A 24,235-nucleotide genomic window follows, 5' to 3' on the forward strand; every position below is an offset into this window, starting at 1 on the left:
TCCGGGGTAAATCCTGATCTCCTGACTTATCGCGCTTAAAATGTCAAACGAACACGATAAAATGTTTCCTCTGAGCCAAAAGCCTTTCAAACTGTAAACGCGCCCGTCCATGTTGACTACTTTCCTCACATGTGAGATCCACCACACCCAGGCTCTCTTCATGTGCACACTGCATCTTTTTTTTTTTTTTTTTTTTTTCTTCCTCATCCCAGCAGTCACCCTCAGAAGTTTGCACTGGGTGTGGGTGAGGAAAATTGAAGTTAGTTTGAAGCATTATCTTTGTTCACATTCAATGCGATTAAGCCTCGTCTCGGGGGGGTTCCTCAGAAATTAGCATCTCAGACAAATCTGTTTAAAATCTGATTAGAAGTGTGTAAGAAAAATAGTTCTGACTTCTGCCCACTTAATTTGTCTAGACGTGATGGAGGGGACTTAAGGATGGCTGGTTTCCTTGGTTATAATCACCATGGATACGGAGCATCTCAACCTCGGGGAACTGCCTTGTTATAACCTGCCTAAGTCATCGCTGTGGCAACCTGAGGCAACACCGGTATCCAAGTCACCTGGGAGTGGGAATTTCATCATCAGGTTGGCTTTCTTTCATAAGGAAACATGTGTGTGTGTGTGTGTGTGTGGAGAGGGAGGCACCCTGAGGTGGGCTGCCATCACACACAGATGGAGCTGTGATCGCCTGTGCTCACACTGAGACGCACTCAGTGATCACTACATCGACTATGGCGACTCAGATCAGAATGTATGCAGTCTTGCTGTACCTCGACCCTTTTGCATCATGTTGCATCATCTTTTTTTTTTATTTAAATGGGTTATGTCACAAAAATGCTATTGATTGGATGCATGCATGTGAACAATACTCTTGCTCTCAGCAAAACGATAACAGCGGCATCTTCATTCTCTAACTATAACCATGTTGACTTTTCCAACAGGAAATGATCAAAACATGTTTTGCATAATTCGCCATCTGCATCAGCTACATATCGTCGAAAAACACAAAACAAGCAACTCGGTTCAACATTGCATATGTTATCCTCGTGTCCGTTTGCAAACAGTGAAGCTAAGAGCCTCACTGTTTGAACTGTCCTTATCAACAATGCAGAACTTCATTCAAGGCTTAAATTAAGTGTGTGCCCACATGTGTACGACTACATAAAAACAAGTTTACCGCTGATTGTGAGATGAGGTAATCTTTCATCAGGGTTGTTAGGAGGAGTCATTGTGGATCAGGGCCCTGGGGTGCTGATGGGTGCGTGAATCGTTACGAGCACAGCCTCCATCCACTAATCATTTATACTGCACTGTCTTAAAAGGGTTACAAAAAATCCCAGCTGAAGATTTAAGGGACCAGGGGCTTTCCTAAAGCATGCTGTCAATTCAAACATAAGGGACTTTCTAAACAATGAATGGCTTCCTCCCTCACACACACACACACACACACGGCTAGCTTTGCATCTGTCCTGTCGACTATACAAACACAGGAAGTCCACCTCTACAATGGAGACCAAACACGAAACAGATCCAGAAATAGCACGAATACCCGTCCACTTTCTGACGCAATGCTCCATCTCATCCGTCTCTCATCTGCACACACATACACACACACACACACACACACACACAGAACTTGGCATTTGAAACAAGTGTTCCAATTTCACACTTGGACTCCGAGACAACTTGTCATCTACAATTGATAGTGTGCTGCCCGCCACGAAGAGGCATTGGTTTCATAAACCCTCTGAACTGTGAATCTCAGGCCGAGGGCACGCAGCACATCAGTAACACACCGTAGGGATGACACAGCGTTTCAGAGGAAAAGAGTGTGAGAAATTGTTCTGGTGGAAAATGGTGAAAGGAGGGAGGAATGGGTGAGAAGAAAGACGGGAATAACACACAGTGGCCTAATTATAGTCCAAGTACCAGGCACCTGGGGAAGACTGTAGCGCTATGGCAACCCCGAACACCCAGGACGCTGGGTGGAGAGAGAGGATGAGGGGATGAGATCATTTCTGTAAGTGGAGGAATATATCCTTCGAAAACAAGGACCCTCATGGGTATTTCTGTGTGTTGACGGAGGGGGGTGAAACGAAAGAACTTCATCATTAAGGAGAAACTTTCTGGAGAAGATTACACATCTTTAAAATAATGAGTCAGCAGCCTCTGCAGGAATCAAAGATGCGCTGAGCCAGAGCAGGCTCTTAGCGTGCGTCCATTTAATGAAAAAAATAAGAGCTGGGAGGATGAAAATGTGAGAACGAGGAAACTAGAGGAGGAAAAAGAGAGCCCAGCTCCTCTGTGGTCGTAGGAAATATTTCTGTGGTTTACTTCCAAGGAAAGATCGGGTCTGTGGATTCTTCTGTTATGTCCGGTCATATCAAACTGCTGAGATGAAATAAAGATGTCTTCGGGTTTAAAATGCATCTCATAGACTGAAAACCAAGCAAATATTTAATCCAAAAACATTAAAAGTCATACTTCTAATGGTCTCGTTGGTGTTTGCGGGTGAGTTAAAGTTTTTTTCACCCCATTTCTGCTCTTTTGAAAGCTTTCTGACCTTTTAGCTGGAAACAGCAACAGCAGCAGAAGTACATGTTCTTTCTGAACAAATCCAACTCATAAATGCACGACAGTATCAAATTCATGACAATTAAATACAATCTCTGCGGGCACTAATCTCATTCCACACTTTGATGGGTGCCATAGTCCAACGTGTAAAAGCTGACTGGATACACCCACTTCTTAGGGAGTGTGGATGTTGCAACTAAACTGCCAGGCCTCTCACAGAGCTGCTTCTTAAGGACGGAGCTACCACATATGCTGTGAGCCACTCTGGTTTCTCTGAGCATTTTCCTGACTGCCGCTTCACATCAGGCTTAATGCACTCGACCCAAAATAAATGTCAAACCTCGCAGGCACTGCAGGCGGAGGCGGCACCTCTACTGGTCTCCCCTCTTGGGCGAGCTGGGAGCTTCTTTGGTTCATTACACTCTGGGTCTTGGGATCCAGCGGGCGGGACGCGAACAGCCTGTTGGATCGGCTGCACTGTTAAGTCAAACAGCTGAGTCATGATGTGTGACGGCGAACACGTGGGAGAGATCACCACAGCCGATGTCGTATCTCAGCAGAAGGTCAGTCACACACACACACACACACACACACGGCACTTATGATGGAGATGTGACTATGAAAGCACTGCAGCACTGATGCCTTAATAAGTAATGGCAGGAACATGCTTTCAGATGGAGGCTATGTGTGTATGAATACTGTTTGTGTGTGTGTGTGTGTGTGTGTGTGTGTGTGTGTGTGTGTGTGTGTGTGTGTGTGTGTGTGAGCAGCGTCCTCCTGATGAAGTGAATGCTGGATGGGCTCCGCGCTGCTGCTGAGTAATTGTGCAAGGCCAGGGCGGCTTGTTTCTCGGCTTATTATTTAGATTCTGTACCAAGCAGCTGCTTACTCAGCAGTGGTGGGATGAAGAGTGTGTCTTCGTGGCGCACTGCTGATATTTACAGATGGAAATAACGGTCCAATGGTGATGAATGGCGCTGCCTGGTGGGATATGAGAAGTGGGAGGGAGCGTGTTGTCTTCCCTGAATACTACCGGGCAGTAAAGCCGGGGGTGTGTGCATGTTTGACCTATTAAAGCTAATTATGAGCCAGTCGTGAAGAGGAGGAGGTGAGCAAGATGAAGAGGAGGCTTTTCAAAAGGACAGACTTACGGCTCCATTAGTGAATTGAATATTTTGTAAGGGGTCTAATTCACATTTTGTCAAGGTGTGGGTGGTGCCACCAGACTTCAGCACCGTCATCAAACTGGATTCTTGATCTGATCCCCAAACTAGCTCAAGATTCTTCTCAAATGATGAACACATGGCTTTAAATGCACCGGGCTACTCGCAGTAGAGTGTGAAATGTCCATCCACGTTATTCTCTTGAGTCAACAGGCGAAGGAACCTGGTTTCTTATGCTATCAGATACTTGTAGGATCTAATCAAACCTGCGGTGTCCCACTCAGAGGCCAGGTTGCACTGCACAAAGCAGGCCTTTGAGCCGCGCTCTGGCTTGTTAGCACTGAAATCAGCACAGATTCCTGACATGCTTTGAAAGGGGAGGGGGGGTGCTACCTTTCAGTGGGACAAAACATTATGAGCACATAAAGAAGCCGATAAAAGAAAAAGTACAACACAGAGGAGGAAGCAAAGAATAACAGTAAAGAAAAGCATTTTCTGGGATCCTGAACAGCTGATTAACGTCACCACCGGGGAAGCTTCGCTGTCTGAAGTTTCATTACGTGGACAGAGAGGAGAAGCGATGGGCGCTCAAAAGACAGCAAGCACATCAGCGTCCTCCCCGTTTCCAGGGACCATGACAACAGAAACAACAGTATCAAAAGGTCAGGAATTCTTTTCTCCGCGACAGACAGAGGGGGATACAGGGGGAACATTAATTGGGAGCGCTGCGGAGTCATTGTTGTTGGTGACACCACCAAGATGGACAATGTGCACTGTTTGAACAAGGACCTTCCATAGCCGACTCTCTGCACCACTGGTTGGGCATGTGGGGTTAAAAAGAGGAAATGAGAGAGAGACAAAAAAAAGCTGGAGACAAACCTGTCATGTGTCATTATGGAGAGAACATCCAGTCCTACCATTTGACAATACCCTCCATTTACTGAGATGACACAGGAGGAGAACGACAAACTAATATCACCACAGTGACTGGTGACTGCTGTTCTTATTTCTCTGGCTGCAACTATCATTAATTTCATTATTGATTTTTTTTTTCTCTCGTTTAAATGATGAATCATTTGGTCAAAATGTCAAAAAAAAATGCTGATAAGTCCTGAGAGCCTGAGGCGACATGTTAAAATTGCTCATTTTATCAAACCAACAGCCCGACACGGAAGGATAATCAACTTGTAATGAGAAACGGCAGACAGAAACAGCAAATTATCACATTTGAGAATATGAAACCTGCATGTTCGGCAGCTTATATGCTTTAAATTTACTGCAGTTATCAGAGGTGATTAGTCAGTGTATTGTTTCAGCATTTACACGGATAAATGTTCAAATGAAGATGACGTAACTAGAGCTATTTTCATTATTGATAAATCTGCCAATCATTTTCTCAACTAATTAATTCATCTTTTGGTCAGAAACCAAGGAGACATTATGAAAGACAACCTTAAATTCCCAGTGTGACTATTATGACACCAAATTTTGTCCAGGTATGACTCCAAACTCCAAGAAAACCAAAACATCTGCCGCTGAGAAGCTAGAACAGCTTGCATGGAAAAGAAAAATCAGTTGTTGAACACCAAATCAATTGACTGACGCTTTGTTTCCGCTGACATCACAGGATATGTCCAGTACGGCCACTGTAGAGTTCGACTGCACAAAAAAAACACAACAGCAAATCTCAGAAGAGCCTCTCTGATAGCAGGTCAGTTCAACAACAGGCGACAATTAAGAAACTGAATTATTCACCAACACTGGCTCCAGCACAGCCATATGACCTGAGGCCTGCACGGCCAAACGACAAGTGGCCTTTTGATTAAGAGGTTTCTTAACTCTCAAAACGTCTTTGCTTTTGTTTTTCTATCTACTTGCACACTGGAGGCCCTGAGCTGAGCACAAAGTTCAAACTCTTTCTGTGGAGGTTGTCAAAAGGCATTCTGCAAAATGCAAATTAGGAATAGAAGTACAGGCGAGGCAGGCGAAAGAGGCTACAATAAAAAGTAAACTAAGGAAGTGGAAAGCAAGGGGAGCTATAATAGCGTCGAGTGGATTTCTCCTTCAAAGAATCGAAAGTGCAGCGTGAGCAGCAGAGAAGGTGCCAGAGAGAAACACTGGCAGAGCCAACAGGCATAATGGCATTAAACTCGCTAATAAGGGGAGAGGGTTGGTCCGCCCCGGGCTGAAAGACTGCAGTATGCACACAAACAGACTGCCTGCACCCATCCAAGAGCCATTTTCCAAGGATTTACAAACACACAAAGGCTGGCATCCAACTCCCACGCTCCACACCGCGGGCCCGCTAGGAGAAGCATCCTCCTGGAGCTGTGTATTTAGAAATGTGTGTGTGATTCAGTCGTGAGGGCTATAAACAAGCCCAAGCAGGATCAAAAACTTGCAACATCTCATTTTCAAATCTGATTTAATCTCGCTCATATTAGTCCTGAAATTTTAAACGACTTCTTCTATCGCGCTGCATCGCTTCGGCCTTTGATTTCTGCGATGTAAACACAGGACTCGTAGGGTTAAGATCGCCCGAAGTAACCCAAGCTTTGGATTGTGAACAAAGCCAGAGCTTTTGCTTGATGAGCATCCATAACCGTTGGTTCAAAGCAGGCTGATTACAGGCTGCGACGTGGGGGCGAACGCTGAAGGTCGGCCGCTACGTTGCACCTGATACATGTGAGAACTCAAAGGCGGCACAAACAAGAGGCCTGGTTATCCATCTATTCCAACTAGCAGCTTTATCGTGCATGCAGGCTGGTACTGTTACAGCCGGAGAGCCCACAAATAACACTGAACAGCAGCTGCAGGTACCATGTGAAACAATGTGACTACACAGGAACCTGTCATCTCTCTCCCGTCAAGGCCAATCTACATTCACAGCAGCAGCCACAACCTTAAGTGTTGAAATCCCTCATTAAAAAGGTGAAGAAAAAAAATCCCAGTGGGGGAGAGAGAGAGAGTCCCTGCTAGAAATGGTGCTTCTGTAATCAGCCTGCTATGAAAATGGGGAAGTAAAGCATCACACCAATGCAAATGTGACATTTTAACAAACCTGGAATCAGCTGTTTGTTTCTCTTTGGAGTGACAGCACAAGCCCGTGTACATGACACGTTAAAAGACGCTCGGAAAAATGGATGAGCAGTGATTTTTGTTAAACTAGGTCCATTTTGATTTTTATAAAAAAGGCATTATTCAACAACACCTGATGTTTCCAGTGGGACTGTTCTGACACAAAACTGTACGACAGGTAGAGGAAATAGCTGGGAAGGTAACAATGATGTCGGCAGAGCTCCTGTTGGCTTCCCAGTTTCACCGACCCTGGATAAATGCTGCAGTGCACCGCCGCCATCTTACTTCTCTATTCTCTCTACCATCTGACTGAGATGTGACTGGGAGCCTTAAAAACCTTTATTTTCTAACACTACTGTCGCCTTCAGCGGGTTCAAACACTGAGTTAGCACCAAAACTCGGCGTCAATAATTCATTAAGAGGGAACAAGACGCCTTATTGACTTATTTTCCTTCCCCAAACACGCCCACTCCCTTAAAATTAGCCCCGGGATGTGGAAAATGAGACAATACGCGTTTCATGTATCCACTGTAGTGACTTTACCTGGATTAAATTAGACCCAACGACCCGTAAACGCGCCTTACATAACCGCCTCGTTCACAGCCGTTTGCGCAATATTATTATAATTCGTTAACGGACCACAACTTATTAGTGGCGTTTTTAAAAACAGGAGAAAAAGCAACTCGCTTGTCGGGTTCAGACAAAAGAAAAGAAGGGGGGACGACGTTATGGGTGTAGCTTTATCTCCGTTAACCCCCATTTATCACAGTTTCAATAAATCAGTTGCCAACAGGGAGACTTCGCCTGAGAAAACGCGTTACGGAGCATCAGAACAGGGGGTTTAAAGGTACATTTCACCCTCACATGGAGGTTAATTATTAATTAATTTACAATAAATACTAACAGATTATCTTAATGGGTACTAAATACCTAAATGTTCTCTGGTTTATACATATCTAACGCTTACTGTTCACAATCTGTGTCTAGTTTACTGGATTTGTGCACAAGACTTCCGGTTAGACCCCAAAATAAAACGATGAGCAAAAAAAGAAAACACTATTTTCTCATAGTACAGTATGTTAAGTATCACAAGGAAGATTTTGAGTGCTAATGAGATTACTGTTTTTGGTTTTCATGGGTAAATTCCGCGTTGATATATCGATAGACCAAACAGAGCAGATTAATCTGAAGTGGGGTTATGTTAAAGTTAAAACGCCAAACAGCAACTTAAAACCGCAAATCTCACACAAGCCATCCTTATTCAATCGGTGGCTACAATTTAAGTCATCTAGATTTAGAGAATTTAAACGGCATTGCCTGTTTTTCTTAATATCTACCATCCCAGGCTTTAGCTTTGGAGGGACAACCGCTCGGCTTCCGGTCTACTTGTAGCTAACTGCAGCTAGCTCGACTCCGCTGACAGCAACAATATGGTGGAAAAGACTCCAAATTCTCGCACAAAAGCGGATTTTTCTTACCTCGGCAGCCAGAGCCGAAGCCGCTACGGCCAGCAGCAGTAAAGCTACTCGGTCCCCCATGTCGGTTGGCTGACACGACGCTCCGAAAGGCGGCGTTTCACCGGGCAGTTTCAACGTTTAGCGTCGGGTGGGAAACAGTGTGTTCGGCGCCGGTGACTCCCGTTGTCTGATGGGGAGCGATACCGAGGCTGCACAGCTGCTCAGAGCCCGATCACCTGACCACGGCGGAGTGGGACACACACACACACACACACACGAAAAACACACACACGCACGCACGCGCACGACTAAATGGAGACAATAGTCTTCATACTTTCAAAACGTTTTTTTAATCACATCTTTAATTTACAACACGGCCATTGAAAACAGGAACAAACCATTAAAAAAAAAATAACAAAAATCATTCATATGACACATTTTTCTTAATTAGTTAAATGGCTTATATCAACCTCAGCCATCCACCACATGCATCAGTCACAGCACAGTGAGGGCAGTTCACTTCCAATTAGAAACTTTGCGAAAGGCAAAAAAAAGATGTAGAGTTTTACTGAGAGTCCAGCTGAACGTGATGCGATGAGCAGAGCAGATTTCACCCTCACGTTGTTTCAAGTTCGTTAGCAACACTCCTGCCATTTAAAGGTCAGTGTTATTGTGCATTATATTCAAGTCAGCATCATGACACACCTGACCTGTTCTGGCTTTAATCATCAACTTCCACATCAGTCACTGATGTGAATCAAGTTCTTAAAAACTGTAAGATAAGTGAGAGCAGAGTCTATAGTGTGTCCTGGAAAGACACTTCTCCTCCAGTGATGTGAGGTTCCCCTCCATGCTGACAAAAGTGGTCTCCACCTTCATCAAAGCGGTGCGGTGCCTTTGATGTGCACAGACGGGGAGGGATAAGGATATTGGATATTAGCGGGATCCAGCTGCAGGCTGCTGATGGTTAAGTCTGTCAGAATGTGGACGTGTTGGGGCGTCCTGACCAACGTGGTGCTACAGTGGTGTTCACCCCCCCCCGCCATTTGCTCCAGACATTTACACCCTGCAGGATTGTAGCCTGGAACTCTGGCCTGCTGAGCAATATTGCACTGGGCCACCACCCCCCCTTTTCATTTAGATGAGGGGCCTTTAAATGGTCTTTACAGTGCAACCTGAAAGGGCTCTGCCCGCCACACGACCCGTGCTGCTGGGAGTCACTTGCGGGTGCAGCCGGGGTACGGAGGAGGAGGGGAGTAGCTGGCCGGCCGAGGCTCAGCCGGGGTGTACGGTGGGGGGTGCAGCGAGGGAGGGTACATCTCGTAGTCGTAGGTGTATGGAGGTGGAGGACCTGCGCACAGGAAGGAGAGGGAGATAAAGAAGCATTAGCTCAGAAGCACTTCTCTGTAATTACAAACTTCACATGCTAGAAGGGGAATGAGGCCCATTAAGCTCAGGAAGTCTGCCCCCATTCTATGAGGACTGATGGGGCAGTCCTGCCCTCTAGTGGGCGGACTGAGAGACTGCACGCTGGAGGACTGACCAGCATCAAAAATATGGCCGTGAAGACTCATTTTAATGATCACAATGCACCGGTCTCAGAGAAACTTGTATTACTCAGTGAAACATCAAAAGCAGCACAGATGAAAGAGAAGATTAACAGAGCCAGTCGAGCCACACTCCAGATTACACCATTATTAACACTTAGTGTTAATGACTCTCTAACAGGAGAAGCTTTATTTGAAAAAGTCCAGTGCTGATCTCTCACGGTTGTTAAGTTTAATAATGAGAAAAGAAACTACTCACTATTTTATCTGTGTAAAGCACAAGTGAATAATATACAAGCATATTGGAATATAGATACTTGGTGACAGTGGAGCAGGGAAATAGCTACATGCATATGCATTCATACTGCATGTGTGTTGTTGATGGTGCGTCACATTTATGAAACACGATCTGAGCCGCAGGGCCGGGCGGGGAGCGACAGTCCGGCTTGGCGCGAAGGCGATACACCAAGGAGAATGACGTGGGATAAATAAGTGATGAGCTCCGGAAAAAAGCAGCTTTCCCGGGTGCAGGAGAGTGTCGCCGTGTACAGGCCGTGATGTGCAGACAGAGTACCCGCGAGTACAATGAGGGAACATTGTTGCCAGTTTTCTCCATTCAAGTGGGAACAGGGTGTAGCAGATGTAATACGGTGAGAGCAGAGGGAGGCAAATCATGCCTCGTGGGAGGCAGTGGGTAAAAGGGAAGTGATGAAAAGCTACAGGTCTGTGCTCAAGGCCAAGGTGGATCCTGTAACATAACCCTCCTGTTCATTTTTTTTCCATCAGTTTCTTTTTTATGCTCGCCTGAGGGCAGGAGATAAGGTGTCACTGCGGCCCAAAGTGTAACGGCCCCCCACAGTGTGTGTAATGTGCTTAATTATCATCACGCAGACAGTAATAAATAGGCTGGAGCCACTGTCACTGTGTAGTGTTCTACTTTCTTTAAGCTCCCATATTGTGCTCATTTTCAAGTTCAGACTTTTATTTGGAGCTCCGACTGAAGCAGGTTTGCAAAAAAAAAAAAAAAAACCATCACTTTCTGAACGGTCCATTTTAGGCGAACACAACAGCCCGCTGCTTCGCTTTTGCCTCCGACATCATCTCCTACTGAGGAATTAACAATGGAGAGCAGTGAGGTTTTTACATGACATCATAAGGGGAGTAAAATCTCAACAGCATATTTTCACACACAATTACTGAAAGATGGAGCAGGAGAAAAGAAAGGAGTGTGTGTGTGTGTGTGTTGTCCCACCTGGGTATCCCTGGGTCACCGTGTTGATGTAGGAGGTGCTGAACACGCCGACCCGTGCGCCCCGCCCGTTCTTCATGCACATACACACGCACAGGAACAAGGCCGCCACCGCCCCCATGAGAAACACCACGCCGAAAACGATACCGGAGATGGCAGTGCCCCTGGAACACACACACACACACACACACACACACACACACACACACACACACACACACACCGTGAGCCACCCAGTCAAGTGTGAGAGGAAACAGCCGTCTCAAACAGACAGGCTGCCATGTCTGTTGCTGCCATGGAGATGGACTGCAGCATCTGATGTAACTCAGCTGTGTGATACATGTGTGTGTGTCTGCGCCAAGAGTGTGACAGCATGACAGAGTGTGTGGTGCGTTCACTGCAGAGGAGTCTGCGAACTCTAAAACAGAACACTCATCATTAACAGGTTTGTTCCGTGTTCGGCGTTATTAAGCTCGTCACATCCAGACCGCTGCCTCGGAGAGCAGCAAACTTTCAGAGTCAGTCAAGGACGGAGACGTGTTCATCTTAAGAGGAGAAACGGCTCAGAACTGAGAGGAAAAGTTAAAGCAGCTGTGCTGAATCAAAGCAGGCCGAGGTCAGAGGTCAAAGGTCCTCTGGGTTAGAAGACAGCTGCTGTGTCAGTTAGATCTTTACTGCACCAAGCCTGTTAGGTGTGTGTGAGGAGATAATCCTGAAAACACTGACAACTGCAGAGGTGATTAGAGTGATCAACCACAGATTGTACATAAAGATGGATGACACGTCTCCGCTTCCTCCCACTATACAAAAACTAAGCCAAAGTATCCCAGAAGATGCTGATATGTCAAAATAACTAATTAAAAGCAAACAAATCACACCAGTGTGATGAGAAATACTGACAATGACAGAAACCATCTTTGAGATGATGGGTACTGCAGCTCTGCTAAACTTTCCAAATGGAGTGAACAGATAAAATCCTCATGGTGAAGTCATTTCGCAGGTTGTGACTCAAAAAAATAAATAAATAAATAAAAAAGTATCCACTAACTTATAGGTGTCTCCTTCACAATGTAGGTCTGTGGAAAGAAGTCTTTGTGGGCCCCAGTGTAAAATTGGCACCAACTTACGAGAGGACGTCTCCAACGTAGGCGTAGTAGGAGCAGCAGAAAGGCGGCGATCCATCGCAGCAGTACTCTATACAGCCTTCACATTGGGCCTCGCTGCCACCTGCAAAACACACACACACACACACACACACACACCTTAGATTCTGCTAAAGCAGGATGGTACATTTTGCAGAACCAGAAAAAGGGAAAAAAAAAAAAACACACCAACAATTCCCTGAAAGCTAGTACAGTTAGAAACATTTAAAGCCTGTAACACCAGGTTTATTTTTTTAATAGGTGGTTATTAAAAAACAAAAACTTAGCACTAGTTTACTTCAAGTCTATAAGAAGTCACAAGTGTCCACTTATGATAAAAGAAGCCCTTATACAGACACTTAAGCCTTATTATCAGGAAACATTAACCTTTCCCAAGACGAGAAAACCATGCTGCTATAATGAAACCTTTCACAAACCCAGCTCAGAGCAGACAACCTCACCCAGCAGCCTCTATTTATACACCTTCAAAGACAGACAGTCGATTTATTATGAGCTCAGCCGAAGAAGCATTTGCTTTTTTTTTTTTTTTTTTCTAAAAAAGGAGCAATCAATACCTGTGGAGCGTCTGGGGAAACAAAAAGAAGATCTCCAGTGAACCCATACTGGGACCTTGGCTTTTGTTCCAATAACGCCAGCCTGTATTCTGGCATTTGGGGGTTTTAAATAACAGATCGGGCAGCAAACTAAAATCATTTCCCCCCTCCAGCTGCATCGTGGCACTTTCTATGGTCCAAGACTTCAGTTTGTGATTTTCTCCTTAGATCTCATGGCGACAGGCAACAGCAGACATGTTGACATGCTTGACTTGTTTCTCCGTGTCCCAGGCTGACTGGGGACCAGCTGAATCCAACACTGTAGGCTGTAAGCTGGCTGGATCAGTGTGTGACACATCCTGAGAAATTAGCACATTTCTTATGACATCCTGCCATTACCGAGGAGTTTGGAACACGAGACGTTTGCCTGGAGGGCTTTTTTTTTTTGCTTGATTGCTGCAGAATTTGTTACATCCGCTGTCCAGAATCAGATGAAGGCCGCAGCAAGTTACCCAATCGGACTCACACCACTTTGATGGTCGTTTAAAAAGAAAGATTAGAGCTGCAACAAGTTGTCGATCTGTAGAAACTTAATCTGCAACAACCTAAGAAATCAGTTCATCATTTTTCAAGCAAAAAACATCCACTGGGTCGACCTTCTACCATCAAATCCATCATGAAAAACGACTCTTTGACTATTAAAGTCATTCTGCCTGCATTTACCAGGCAGTTGCATTATGGGAAGTGTAGGATCCAGTGTTTTGGGAGCTAAACTACTTGTGTGAAGTGTGAAAACGGGGCACAGACGTGAGCCACAGTGATCCAGCAGCATCTGCATTCATTCCTTTGAGTGGGGGGCTGTTAAAACAGGCCACAATGGCACGTGTTAGTGTCTGGAGGGGTGGGGGGGGGGTCACAGGCAGATCTCTGAGCCAAGGGTTCACCTCTCCAGCACCTTGATTTCACAGCCTACATGCTTATTCCTGCTACAGAACAGATGCTGCATTTACAGGATCTATGACATGCCTTTGTGTGTGTGTCTGTGTGTGATTAATGTGGTTCATTATCTCAAACACACACACACCTACCTACCTACCCCTTCTTGCCCAGCCTAAGCCTCCATATTCACCAGCATTGTACACACAGCTGTGTACTCGTCTCAACCTGCTGCCACGACGCCAGCCAGCCCTCCTCCCTCCGTGATCTGTGATATTTGTGTTGTGTTTCACCATCCGGAGCGCGTCAGCACACTTCAAATGAAGGACACTGCAAAGAAAACAAGCACCCCCCCCCTCCGCATGTGTGTGTGTGTGTGTGTGTCTGCTTTCTCTCAGCCGCCACTTGCTTAAATGATGTGTGCCTGGGGGGCAAATATGCACATTTCTCCCCCACACACACACACACAGGTAGAAAAGTAAAGAGAAAGCAGAGTGCTGCCTTGAAATCATTGCAGGAGGATGATTTTGATGAAGAGTGTGGATGCAGAGGAGAACACAGAGTGTGTGCATCTTTTTTAATGGAGAAAAATGAGCATTTCACAACAAATAGGTCTGAGTGGATGCTTCCTGTGGACACAGTCAGCCCACCTTCTCACTTTAACACTCAGCCCTGTGGAAAAAGCTGGGGTGTTTCCCTGTGGGGGGCCTGCAGGAGGTCCCACCAGCAGACAGTCTGGGTGGTCCTCCTGGATCCTGTCTCTCCACACGCTGGGAGACAATGGCCCCATGTCCTTTGACCCCCCCCCCTCCCATTACACACACACTCTCTCTCCCCCTCTCCCTCTCCCTCTCCCCTTGACTCACATCAAGTTTCCAGCAGTTTTCACGTCCGCTTTGCGCGTAAACTGGAGTTTTACGCACCTAAAGCGGTAGTTCCAACACGTAGAGGACTCTCTAAGAGGGTTTTTTGCCCCCCCACCACACTCCCCCCTCTCCCCCCCAGCGGCTCCTTCCTGTGGCATCGCTAATAAAGGAGGTCAATGACGGACACGGGGCAGAACAACTCACCGGTGAAGAAACAAAGCAGCAGTGAGCTCCTCAGCAGCCTCCATCTCTCCGCCTGCGTCCCCCTCTTCGTCCCCCTCCGGGACTCTTCCATGACCCTTCTCTCCCAACCAGTGGGTAACAACACCGCGCTGCTCCAGCACCAGTCACCTGTCCGCCTCCTCCGGGACCATGGCCGTGTCCTCCCCCCTCCCCACAGACAGACTTCCTCCGCCGGTTCCCCTCCGAAGTGAAGCTCCGCTCCGCTTGCTGCTCCACGTGTGAGCGTCTGCCTCCGTCCACTTCCTCCACCTCCGCCGGGACAACGGCTCGGCTTTTTATTCCCCTCCCCTAACACTCCCCCACCGTCCCCCGTTTGCTCAAATTACCCCGGAGAGAGAGAGGGAGGGAGAGAGAGCGGCGTGAAGTCAGCCACACAGTGAAAGACTGGCTTCCGGTCAATATTTTCAAAATAAGACTAATTAATCCCCATATGGCAGTGGACAATATGTTAGAATATCTATCTATCTATCTATCTATATTACAAACTGGCGATAATAATAGTTAATAGGATTTAAAAAGCAGTTTGAATTCATTTACATTTTCTGAATTATTAAATATGACACCTTTGTAGGCCTGTTGTTTCCTCTTGTCACTATGCACGTTGTCAATGTTAGTATCTGTGCCACTAAACACAGCCATGCCGATGGAGCCATTTGAATTTGACAAATATAAGATAGGCCTATTATTGTCTATAAGAAATTTAAAAAATGCTGTAATTCAGGCAGCATTGCTTCCTCAGGCTGTGTTCCCATGACTAATAAACTAAACCTTATGTGTAAAACTGGTGGAGTGCCCCTTTAAACCTCAGGACTTAATTTCTATCATATTATGTCAAAATATTTGTTGACCTTAGTCTTAGTAGTAGTTGTTGTGTGTGCTTTTATTTTGAAGGCTCAAACGCCATTTTCCGGTTTTACTCTTGTTATGTCTGTCCAACTTTACTCTACGAGAGGAGGAAAGTTTGTGCGTGTGTGCCTGCGCGTGTGCGCGCGCGCGCTCCCGCCCCTCTGAGTCTTCTCACGGCTCCGTCACGTCACGTCACGTCACGACCCACCGGGATCACAGCGGAGTCAGGGCCGCTTCACACCTGTGTGACAACACATCCGCCACGACAACACGGGCCCTACTTTATGTTACTTTATGTTCAGATCAGATCACAGGGGTCATTCAGCTGCTGATACTCCAGTTCTTACACTTATTATCTTCATCAGGCAACTTAAAAGTAGAAAAGAGCTGTGATTTACCACTAAAAGGATGCCCCCCCCCCCTCCCTCCCTCCCTCCCCCATATGTGCTGGCATATTCTGGATCAAAACCGCCACTTGTACTAACCTGTAGGACTTAAACACAGTCATAAAAGTGATGATTAAGGAGGTGAATTACAGCTCTAAAAAGCCCCCCACTATGGGGCAAATAACAGTTCATGACCTAACAGTGGTGGGCATTAAAGATGAATACGTGACAGATAAATAGATAGAAGCCGTCAGCCATGATGGATGTAGAATTCTTATACACGAATGCTTTTTTTGAAGTTTGAAAAGTGGACCCATTTCACCGCCATTGTAACTTTTATGGGACGCCGAGGGTGGCAAACGGATGAAGATCATTTAGCTCTCAGAAATGCCACCCACATGGAGCAGCGATGATTCATAATGCCTGCCAGATGTTTCTTCTAGGCCGGAACGCCGACCGAGGCCGAGACGTGAAAAAACAAGCAGGTGAAAAAGTGTCGGCGTGCAGGCGAACGTATCAATAAATGATGTTTTCCTCCACGACTGTGTGTTTTTCTCCATTGGTCTGAAGGTAGCAGAGGACGACGTGCAGGGTGCAGTTGTTGAGGCCTGCAGAGTGCGGTGACACATTACGCTATTATGCAGATTACAGAGATGGCCAATCTTCTTTTTAACCATGCGTAATTACAGGATAATGATTTCCTTTGTGCTGCACTGGGAGCCCAAAGGGAAGGAGATCATCTTCCTCAGGGCCCGACAGGAAGTGCCACACACACACACACACACACACACACACACACACACGACTTTTAGTGCTGAGGTCATTTCTGGTCCCAGCTGGGCTCCAGAGAGTTCATGGGATGGAGAGTACAAAGAGAAGAGAGTGAAGCAGGGATGCAGTCAAAAGGGGGCCAACGAGTTCATTTAAAGCGGCCATGACTGCACTGCCCTTCTTCTTGTTTGGAGAAGGGCTCCAACTTGGTGACAGGCTGAAACACTCCCACCTAGTGGACAGAGCCTGACTTTACACGTGTGCGCTGCTTCAAAGCTCTGTGTAAGGCTTTAATTTAAAGGTCAGGGTTTGGCTTGGAGTGAGGCATGTCTGTTATAATGGTTAAAGGGCTCAGTGAGGCATTATGGGAATGAGGGACTTCACAAGTGATGAAAGACAAATGTGAGTGTGTGTCTGTGCTGACCACTAGACCACGACAGACACACACACACACACACACACAGCAAGTGTTCATTATTTTCTTGTATGAATTGTACTTGTGTCTTTTTGTTTTTGCTGTAATGTCAGTATGACTTTGGTAATTGGGTAATATTGTCTTTGCCTCATTCACGCCAGTAAAACATGATGCATGGAGTTAAAGAGGTGCAGCTACTGGTGCACAAGAGCCTCACAAGCACTTCCATGTCAAACCAGGATGGATCAACGACCCTCATCGTGACCTGTTCTGTAACACGTCCAACACTCCTGACACTGTTCCCAGAGACACTCTGTGTGTCTGACCTGTACATGGATGAAGCTTTTTCTGATAAACTGATCAAGCACCTGGTAGCAAATATCAGTGGGCTACGACATGAATGCAGATTAGTGTTACTGATGTTCACAAAGTGACGGGGTCATTGAGTTATTGTTAATCTAATTGCTGGATGCATTTAAAATGTGTGTGTGACTTTTCAACGTCAAACAGACAAACCACTCTGGACACATCAGCTGCACAACTCAATGTGATTCTTTATTCATGAACCTAGGACCATATATATATATATATATATACATATATATATATATTTATATATATCACTGTATAAATACTCTATATATTCTACTCCCTTCTGTGATCTCAATAACAAATAAAAAATAATATTAAAAAAGCCACATGATTATATTTAACAGGCTGTACAAAAATAAATAATGTTTGGATATTCTGTACAAAAGGAAAAGACTCGATAGAAAAAAAAACAAGATGCCTTCGCAGAAGGCAGGAGAGACTTACTTATGAAGTAGTAGCAGGAGACAAGTCCCTCTTCAGGTCTCCACACACACTCACACACACACACACACACACTCACACACACACACACTCCTCTTTGGTCTTTGAAGAGTTCCCTCTTTGAAGGCTGTGTAGACGAGGGCAAGATATGGCTAAAGGACAAAGTACGGTGTACTGAGGCATTTAGAGACAACTGGATGTTATAATGTGCCGCTGGCAAAAACAAAGATGAAGTGCTACAGATCTGTGATAAATAAATGTAGACTGGCAAGTTTGAACATAAACACTACGACTATCTTATTTTCCATACCTGATGGGGTGAACAAGTAGAATATGAGCTATTCTCTTTCATTTGTTTCTTTATATACTCTGCGATAACCTCCCCCACCCCAACCCTTATGCGTCTGTCCAGCCCAGCTTGGACAAACATCATATACATGCATTCAAAATTTGACACACACACACACACACAGTCTTACACTCTCACACACACAAGCATGACATTGGCACGGTAAGCAGCATGCTCCTTCTGGAAATCAGGACTGTCCATGCTTTCTTCCCCTGATGAGAGGCAGAGGGTGCCACTGCTGCGCTGAGGCTACACAGGCAGCAAGCTGTGATCAGTCTTTACTGCTGCAGCTGGGTGGCAGTGCTGCTGTGGACCAACATCTGGCCGCGTTATGTATGGAGGGAATGGGTAAAGATCGGCCTTTACAGTCACAGTCATTGTGGACCCATTGACATGCAGGACTGCCTGGAACCCATGAAAATCTGCAGCAGTCTTGCTCTGGATGTAAACATTCATAGGCCTCTGTAGATTGTCCGCGGGGGAAAAGGAGGCAGGTCAGAGTTTTCATCTGATGTCTCTGTGAAAGCTGGGTGTGTGAAAGGAGGTTAGATTGTGGAAGCAGTCCTTAACAGGCGCCCTGATTGCAAAGTTCCAGCAGGGGCCGCGGCCGGTCTTTGGGGTCACAGCTGTCATGGGTTAGCGTGCGCCCGTCATGGCCGATGCAGCGCAGCTGGCGTTTGCGGAAGCCTCGGCCGCAGGTCTTGGAGCACACCGACCACTCTCCCAGAAGCCAGGAGGGACAGGTTTGGGTGGCGCAGGAACGTGAGGCCAAGGGGCGCAGCTCCTCTGGGCAGTCTCTGGAGGGACGACCCTGGGGATCCAGACACACCACCTCTCTCTGCTGCGTACCTCCTCCACAGGTCTGGGAGCACGGACCCCACTCCCTCAGAGTCCACTCGGCTCCACCCACCTCTCGGATGGCATTGATGGACTGGCGGCGGCCTCCATTGCTGGAGACTGAAGCAGCATTGTTGGGTCTTGGGGCGAAGTAGCTGTACTTAACCCGAGGCCTCGGGGCTTCCCCTACAGACAGCACCTGGATGGTGAGGGCCTCGGGCAGTGGGGCGAAGCTCCTGATGCGCTCCAGGGTGGCGGAGGAGCCGCTGTAACGCAAAAGCGCTCCTTGCAACGAGATGTCCGTCTCCATGGTCATCAGCTTGTACTCGCCATTCAAAAGATAGCTTCCATCCTGGCGACGCACTGCCAAGTAGCTGTTATCATGACGACCGTTGCCTGGGGCGCGCTGCTTGACGTCCAGGTTGGTGGCGCCAGCAGGGATAGTTACAACATCCTGGTAACCAGGCCTGAAGCAGAGACAGACAGAAAATATTTTCACATACATGCTATGGGTTTTCAGTGTATACTATAAAGACAGCAGGTTTGTATATGACAAAATGGCTGTTAGATGTTTACCTGGCACGCTCCAGAGAGCCTGACACTTTCTTGCAGGTGGAGCCGTCCCCACCACACACACCGCACTTATCAAAGCGCCGGTTAGACCCAATGACACGATCACATCCGGCCTTGACGCACTGGCCTTGAACGCAAACCGAGGTGGAGTCTGGGCTGCAGGGTGTTCCATCAGCCACCTGGGGGCAACAACGAGTCACAAATGGAATTTAAAAGTTGCATCTTGAAAGACTGTTACACAAGAGTCTGAGCCAAAAAAAGTCTTCCTCAGCAAGGCAGTAGCCCAGAGGCTGAGAAAAATTACAATAGCAGGTCTGCACAGGTAAGAGGACTCTTGTGAGATGAAGTAAGACCCTCAGAATGTAGTAACACTGTTCTGAACCAGAATAAAACACAGGCTTCATTGAAATCATCCAGCATCTAATAAATCTCACCTTAGATTTGAGGACAAAGAAGTATCCAGTCCCCTTGGCACGGCACACCAGCTTGCAGCGGTCTTTGGGTGAAACTCCAGCATACTTGGGCACCCACTCAACACCCTCCCCTGAACCCAGCGACACTTGGGCTGACATGTCGTTGTGGGCCAGGCACTGTTCCTCTCTGAATGACAGGCCTGAGAAAGAGAGAGACACAGAGGTCAGATTTACTGCTTGTTCAGCCTGACCCACGTGCTAACTTTCACACCAACGTGCAAAGTACATCAAAACACGGCTTCTATATTCAAGCTGAACTTGAGCTAAACTTTCAAGAAAGTCTTTAGACCATTTCTCAAATCTTATCTCAGATTAATTAACTGATTGTGATAACAGACATCTCCTACCGTTGGTATCAGGGCAGGCCTCCGTGTTACAGGAGCGGTACTGGATCCTCTTGCCCTCGCAGTATTTTCCCCCATTCTTGGGCAAAGGGTTGTCACAGGCACGAAAGGAATACTGCACCCCTCCTCCGCAGGTCCGAGAGCAGTCACCCCAGGGACCCCACACTCCCCAGCCACCATTGACAGGAGTCTGAAACAACCAGGGACAAGACGATTCCAGTTTTTAACTTAGCTGATTGATTCAAAGCTGAGAGTTAAACCAGTATGCTGCAATATATTAACTACTTTTGTATCATACAGTGTGTTTTAGGTGCTTGAAGTGTATTTCCAGTGGGTGTCGGTCCTACCTGATGTTTGGCGGCTTGGCTCTTTGTGAGACACTGTCCAGCCAGGCAGTAGCTGTCATGCCCGCATGGCGTGCCGTCAGCCCAGGGGAAGTTCTTAGTCTGGCACACCAGCAAACCATTGGATGTAGTCACAGTGCACCACAGAGCTGCACATGTGGTACTCAGATCAGGGCAGTGCTGGGATTCTTCGCCAAAAGTCAGGCGACACTGATGGTCGGCGTCATAGACCGTCCCGGGCAGGGGCTGGGGAAGCGGCTGAGGTTTGACCGGTTTATCCAGCAGGCACTGACCGTGGCCGTTGTCCAGGAAGGTGGTGACCATGAGGGCGGAGCAGGGGGACCACGGCTGCTGCTGGTCCAGGTTGGACAGGGTGGAGGCCATCATGTGGGAGCCCCAGTGGGCACCGTTGACCCCGGAGCACAGCTGGGCATCGTCATGAGGCATGTTGAAGACGTGGCCTGGAGGACAGAGATGAAAAGACCACCTCTAGAATAAGCTCCATCTCTGACTGAATACATTTCAACTTTTTGTATTTACAAGAACATGGATTTCTTTTTTTCCTACTTACCCAGTTCATGTGCCACAGTAAATGCTGCTTGCAGCCCATCATCCTCAATGATTGAGCAGCTTCTATCAGGGTCACACACTGTGCCAACATCTGCCATGCCCAGAGTGTCACAAGAGTGGGCACCACACAGGTCCTGAAGAGGCAGGCAGAGAGCAAAATGAATGAAGAGAAAACGAATGTTTGAATGCTCTTCTATGTGACTTCTCTTCCTCTTTTGATCTGACTCATTCTCTCCTAACATGCTGCTTCCCTCCTCCACTCCAACTTACCGTCCTGGTGAAGAGCACAGCGGTGTCATAATGCTCAGGGTGGCGGTCACTCGGTGGGTTGTGTTGCCGCTGCCACTGGCAGAAGTTGCGGAGGGTCATGGCGGCGTTGGATGACACCTGAGGGCCTCGCTCCTCCTCGTACACCACCAGCAGCTTCACCACCGCCAGGCTGATGGAGTTGTGGATGCTTGGGTGGCGGTAGAGGCGGGATGCCACTGCCATGATGGTCAGCAGGTAGGGTTTGAGCCCGGCGCCGTGGAACTCAGCCATGGACTGGTCTGCCACCAGCATGATCTCCAGGTAGCGAGGGGTGGAAACAAAACGCCTGGTTCTGTGGTGGGCTGAGGGGAGAGAGAGGGAGAGGTCAGACCAAAGTAGGTTCACAGGCCCTGTTAGCTGATATCAGGTTTCAGTCCTAATTTTACAGCACTAACTAGAAATGATTCAGTTTCTCTGGGTCAGTCTGCACACTAAAAATTCTGCCAGTGCTCTAAATAGCAGATACAAAGGCTCATTTTCTCCGAGGGTTAGAGGCTCCAAGAGAGCTCCGGATGTGCCTGGAGGAGCCTGGCTGTGACTCAGCGTCACACCACCGGCGGCTCCTCCTCCTCAGGGTCCACATTCCTACATTGACCTTCTCTGGTGGAAAATTATGCGAGAGAGAAAGGGCGAAGGGAGAAAATCCTTTCTGGGGAAAAATGTCTGCCGGTGCGAGTTGTACCAGGAGGCGAGTTTACACGTCTCAGCTCTGCCGGGCTGTGGCTGGCCCCAACCCCGCTGCACCCCTCCCCTTTCCTCCGCCACTCCTCCTCCTCTTCTTGGAGAAGCCCCCCCACCCCCGTGCTCTCCTCTCCTCCCCTCCCCTTCCTTCCTCATATCTGATAGTGCGTAGACGGCGCTGTCAAAAAAGGTAGCTGAGTCCACCCCGCATGCTGTGCGCTCTGGCACACGCACAGCTCCAGCTGACAGCACTTTGATCTGCATATGATTTATTTGATATTTATATTTATTGCAGATAAGTGATTTGCTTATTTGTCTGCAGCTGTAGAGTTCTTTTCGTGGCATTCTTTAGAGTAAATAAACCACTTTCTTCGTGTTTTTTAGTCACTTTTAATAATGGGCTCATAATTTCAGCTCACTCTTGTAAAATGCGCACTGCACTATGCGCCAGCCTTACCTGTCTGGTCTGCGTTAGCGGCTCCTTGTCTGGCCTCTTTCTCCAGATTCGTTGGCACCCTCTCCTCGTCCTCGTTGACCCCGCACTTGGAGCTTCCCTCCTCAGCCAAAGGCGCACGGCTTCTACGGCGGATGATGTGGACATCCTCCTCGGTGCCCAGGAAGTCACTCGAGTTAAGGGGCTGAATGAAGTACTCTTCACCCTGAAAGTAGAATCCGCCCCTGAGCCCGTGGCACAGGTTGAGCGCAGCGGCAGAGTGTTCCTCTCTGTTCACCGTGCCCGAGAAAAAACAACCCGGCTCGGCTCCGGTCTTGGGTTCCTGCGTGGCTTCGGAATCGGGACTCCCCACAATGTGGAAGACAAAACCCGGCGCCAAGAAGGTCTGGTCAGGCTCTAGCTGCAAGACCAGCTCCTTACCAAATGCGTCCAACCGGTACTCCCTCATCTCCGCCTCCTTCTCCTTCTCCTCTGCGGAGAGAGTCCGCCACGGTTCGGTTTCGCTCTCCGATCGGGCTGTTGGGTCTAGTCTGACCGGCACCACGGTGCTCTCTTCCCAGGCACTGCGCGCCGTGCCGACGCACAGAGCGGCAATCACGCTGATGGAAACGTGTAAAAACAACATCATAAAACTGTGAAATCCGACAAGTGGACAAAGAAAATGATAATAAAGTGTCTACGGGTAGCAAGTAAATCCTTTAAAAGGTTTTCCACTATAAGCTACAAAACCCCAAGTCTTTGAACGTCCACAAAACTGTCCCCAAAATTACGCACGCGCATAAAAATCTAAAAAGGGATCAAATCCAGTGCAAAACTCATTTAAAGTTATGTGCAGGTCTGGCTGTTGCAAAAAAAGTCCTTTCATTCAATGAAAATAAAAGCTGGGTCTCGGCAGTAAAATCCAACAGGTCTCTCTCTCCAAAACTCAGCAGATGTCTCCGCTTCACTCTTTGAGTTTGGGGGCAGGTTTTTTTCTCTCTCTCTCTCTCTCTCTGCTGACCCGTTTAGTCTGTTCTCTGCTCTTGCCTTGCAGTCAGAACAGAGCAGGTCCCTCCTATATATCCCCCTGCCTCGGGACCACCCCCTTCCTGAGCCGTTTGATCTGAGAGGGGCCAAATCCCGTGCGCAACGAAAACGTACCAGCGACCTGGAGCGTTGCCATAATAATCATCATCATTGGTCAGACTCTGTTTGTCTGTTACAAGAAGAACATATTCACCCACCAATATTATCACTCAATATATTCTAATAATATTAT

At 47.3% G+C, this 24,235-nt stretch overlaps 3 protein-coding genes across 4 annotated transcripts in view; all 3 read right to left on the reverse strand.

Annotated features, from left to right (window-relative positions):
- appa (amyloid beta (A4) precursor protein a) overlaps nucleotides 1–8,455 on the reverse strand; it is a 32,132-nt gene extending 23,677 nt beyond the window's left edge. For both annotated transcript variants that reach the window (XM_070855351.1, XM_070855349.1), the window contains exon 1: nucleotides 8,297–8,455. In XM_070855351.1, the coding sequence (XP_070711452.1) occupies nucleotides 8,297–8,356 (60 nt within the window). In that variant the 5' untranslated portion in view covers nucleotides 8,357–8,455. The remainder of the gene's footprint in view (nucleotides 1–8,296) is intronic.
- Nucleotides 8,456–9,483: 1,028 nt separating this feature from the next.
- On the reverse strand, nucleotides 9,484–15,004 carry cyyr1 (cysteine/tyrosine-rich 1). The gene is made up of 4 exons (XM_070855881.1): nucleotides 14,774–15,004; nucleotides 12,199–12,298; nucleotides 11,075–11,235; nucleotides 9,484–9,626 (listed from the first exon to the last, which is right to left on the reverse strand). Exons 1-4 carry the CDS (start codon nucleotides 14,862–14,864, stop codon nucleotides 9,493–9,495), a joined length of 486 nt encoding a protein of 161 aa, XP_070711982.1. The 5' UTR covers nucleotides 14,865–15,004; the 3' UTR covers nucleotides 9,484–9,492.
- A 2,815-nt stretch (nucleotides 15,005–17,819) lies between these two features.
- Nucleotides 17,820–23,989, reverse strand: adamts1 (ADAM metallopeptidase with thrombospondin type 1 motif, 1). Its single transcript, XM_070855347.1, has 8 exons — nucleotides 22,981–23,989; nucleotides 21,804–22,144; nucleotides 21,535–21,667; nucleotides 20,967–21,424; nucleotides 20,623–20,809; nucleotides 20,237–20,415; nucleotides 19,806–19,981; nucleotides 17,820–19,696 (listed from the first exon to the last, which is right to left on the reverse strand). Exons 1-8 carry the CDS (start codon nucleotides 23,603–23,605, stop codon nucleotides 18,958–18,960), a joined length of 2,838 nt encoding a protein of 945 aa, XP_070711448.1. The 5' UTR covers nucleotides 23,606–23,989; the 3' UTR covers nucleotides 17,820–18,957.
- Nucleotides 23,990–24,235: the final 246 nt, after the last annotated feature.

Source organism: Pempheris klunzingeri, chromosome 24, assembly GCF_042242105.1.
Source record: "Pempheris klunzingeri isolate RE-2024b chromosome 24, fPemKlu1.hap1, whole genome shotgun sequence".
Lineage (NCBI taxonomy): Eukaryota > Metazoa > Chordata > Actinopteri > Acropomatiformes > Pempheridae > Pempheris > Pempheris klunzingeri.

Coding starts and splice junctions, on each gene's coding strand:
- adamts1 (XM_070855347.1), bottom strand. CDS start 23,605: ATGATGTTGTTTTTACACGTTTCCATCAGCGTGATTGCCGCTCTGTGC. Junction 21,668..21,803: donor CTGTGCTCTTCACCAGGACG/GTAAGTTGGAGT, acceptor CTGCCTCTTCAG/GACCTGTGTGGTGCCCACTC. Junction 19,697..19,805: donor GGCTCTCTGGAGCGTGCCAG/GTAAACATCTAA, acceptor TCTCTGCTTCAG/GCCTGGTTACCAGGATGTTG.
- cyyr1 (XM_070855881.1), bottom strand. CDS start 14,864: ATGGAAGAGTCCCGGAGGGGGACGAAGAGGGGGACGCAGGCGGAGAGA. Junction 11,236..12,198: donor TACGTTGGAGACGTCCTCTC/GTAAGTTGGTGC, acceptor TGTGTGTTCCAG/GGGCACTGCCATCTCCGGTA. Junction 9,627..11,074: donor GGTGACCCAGGGATACCCAG/GTGGGACAACAC, acceptor TCCTGTGCGCAG/GTCCTCCACCTCCATACACC.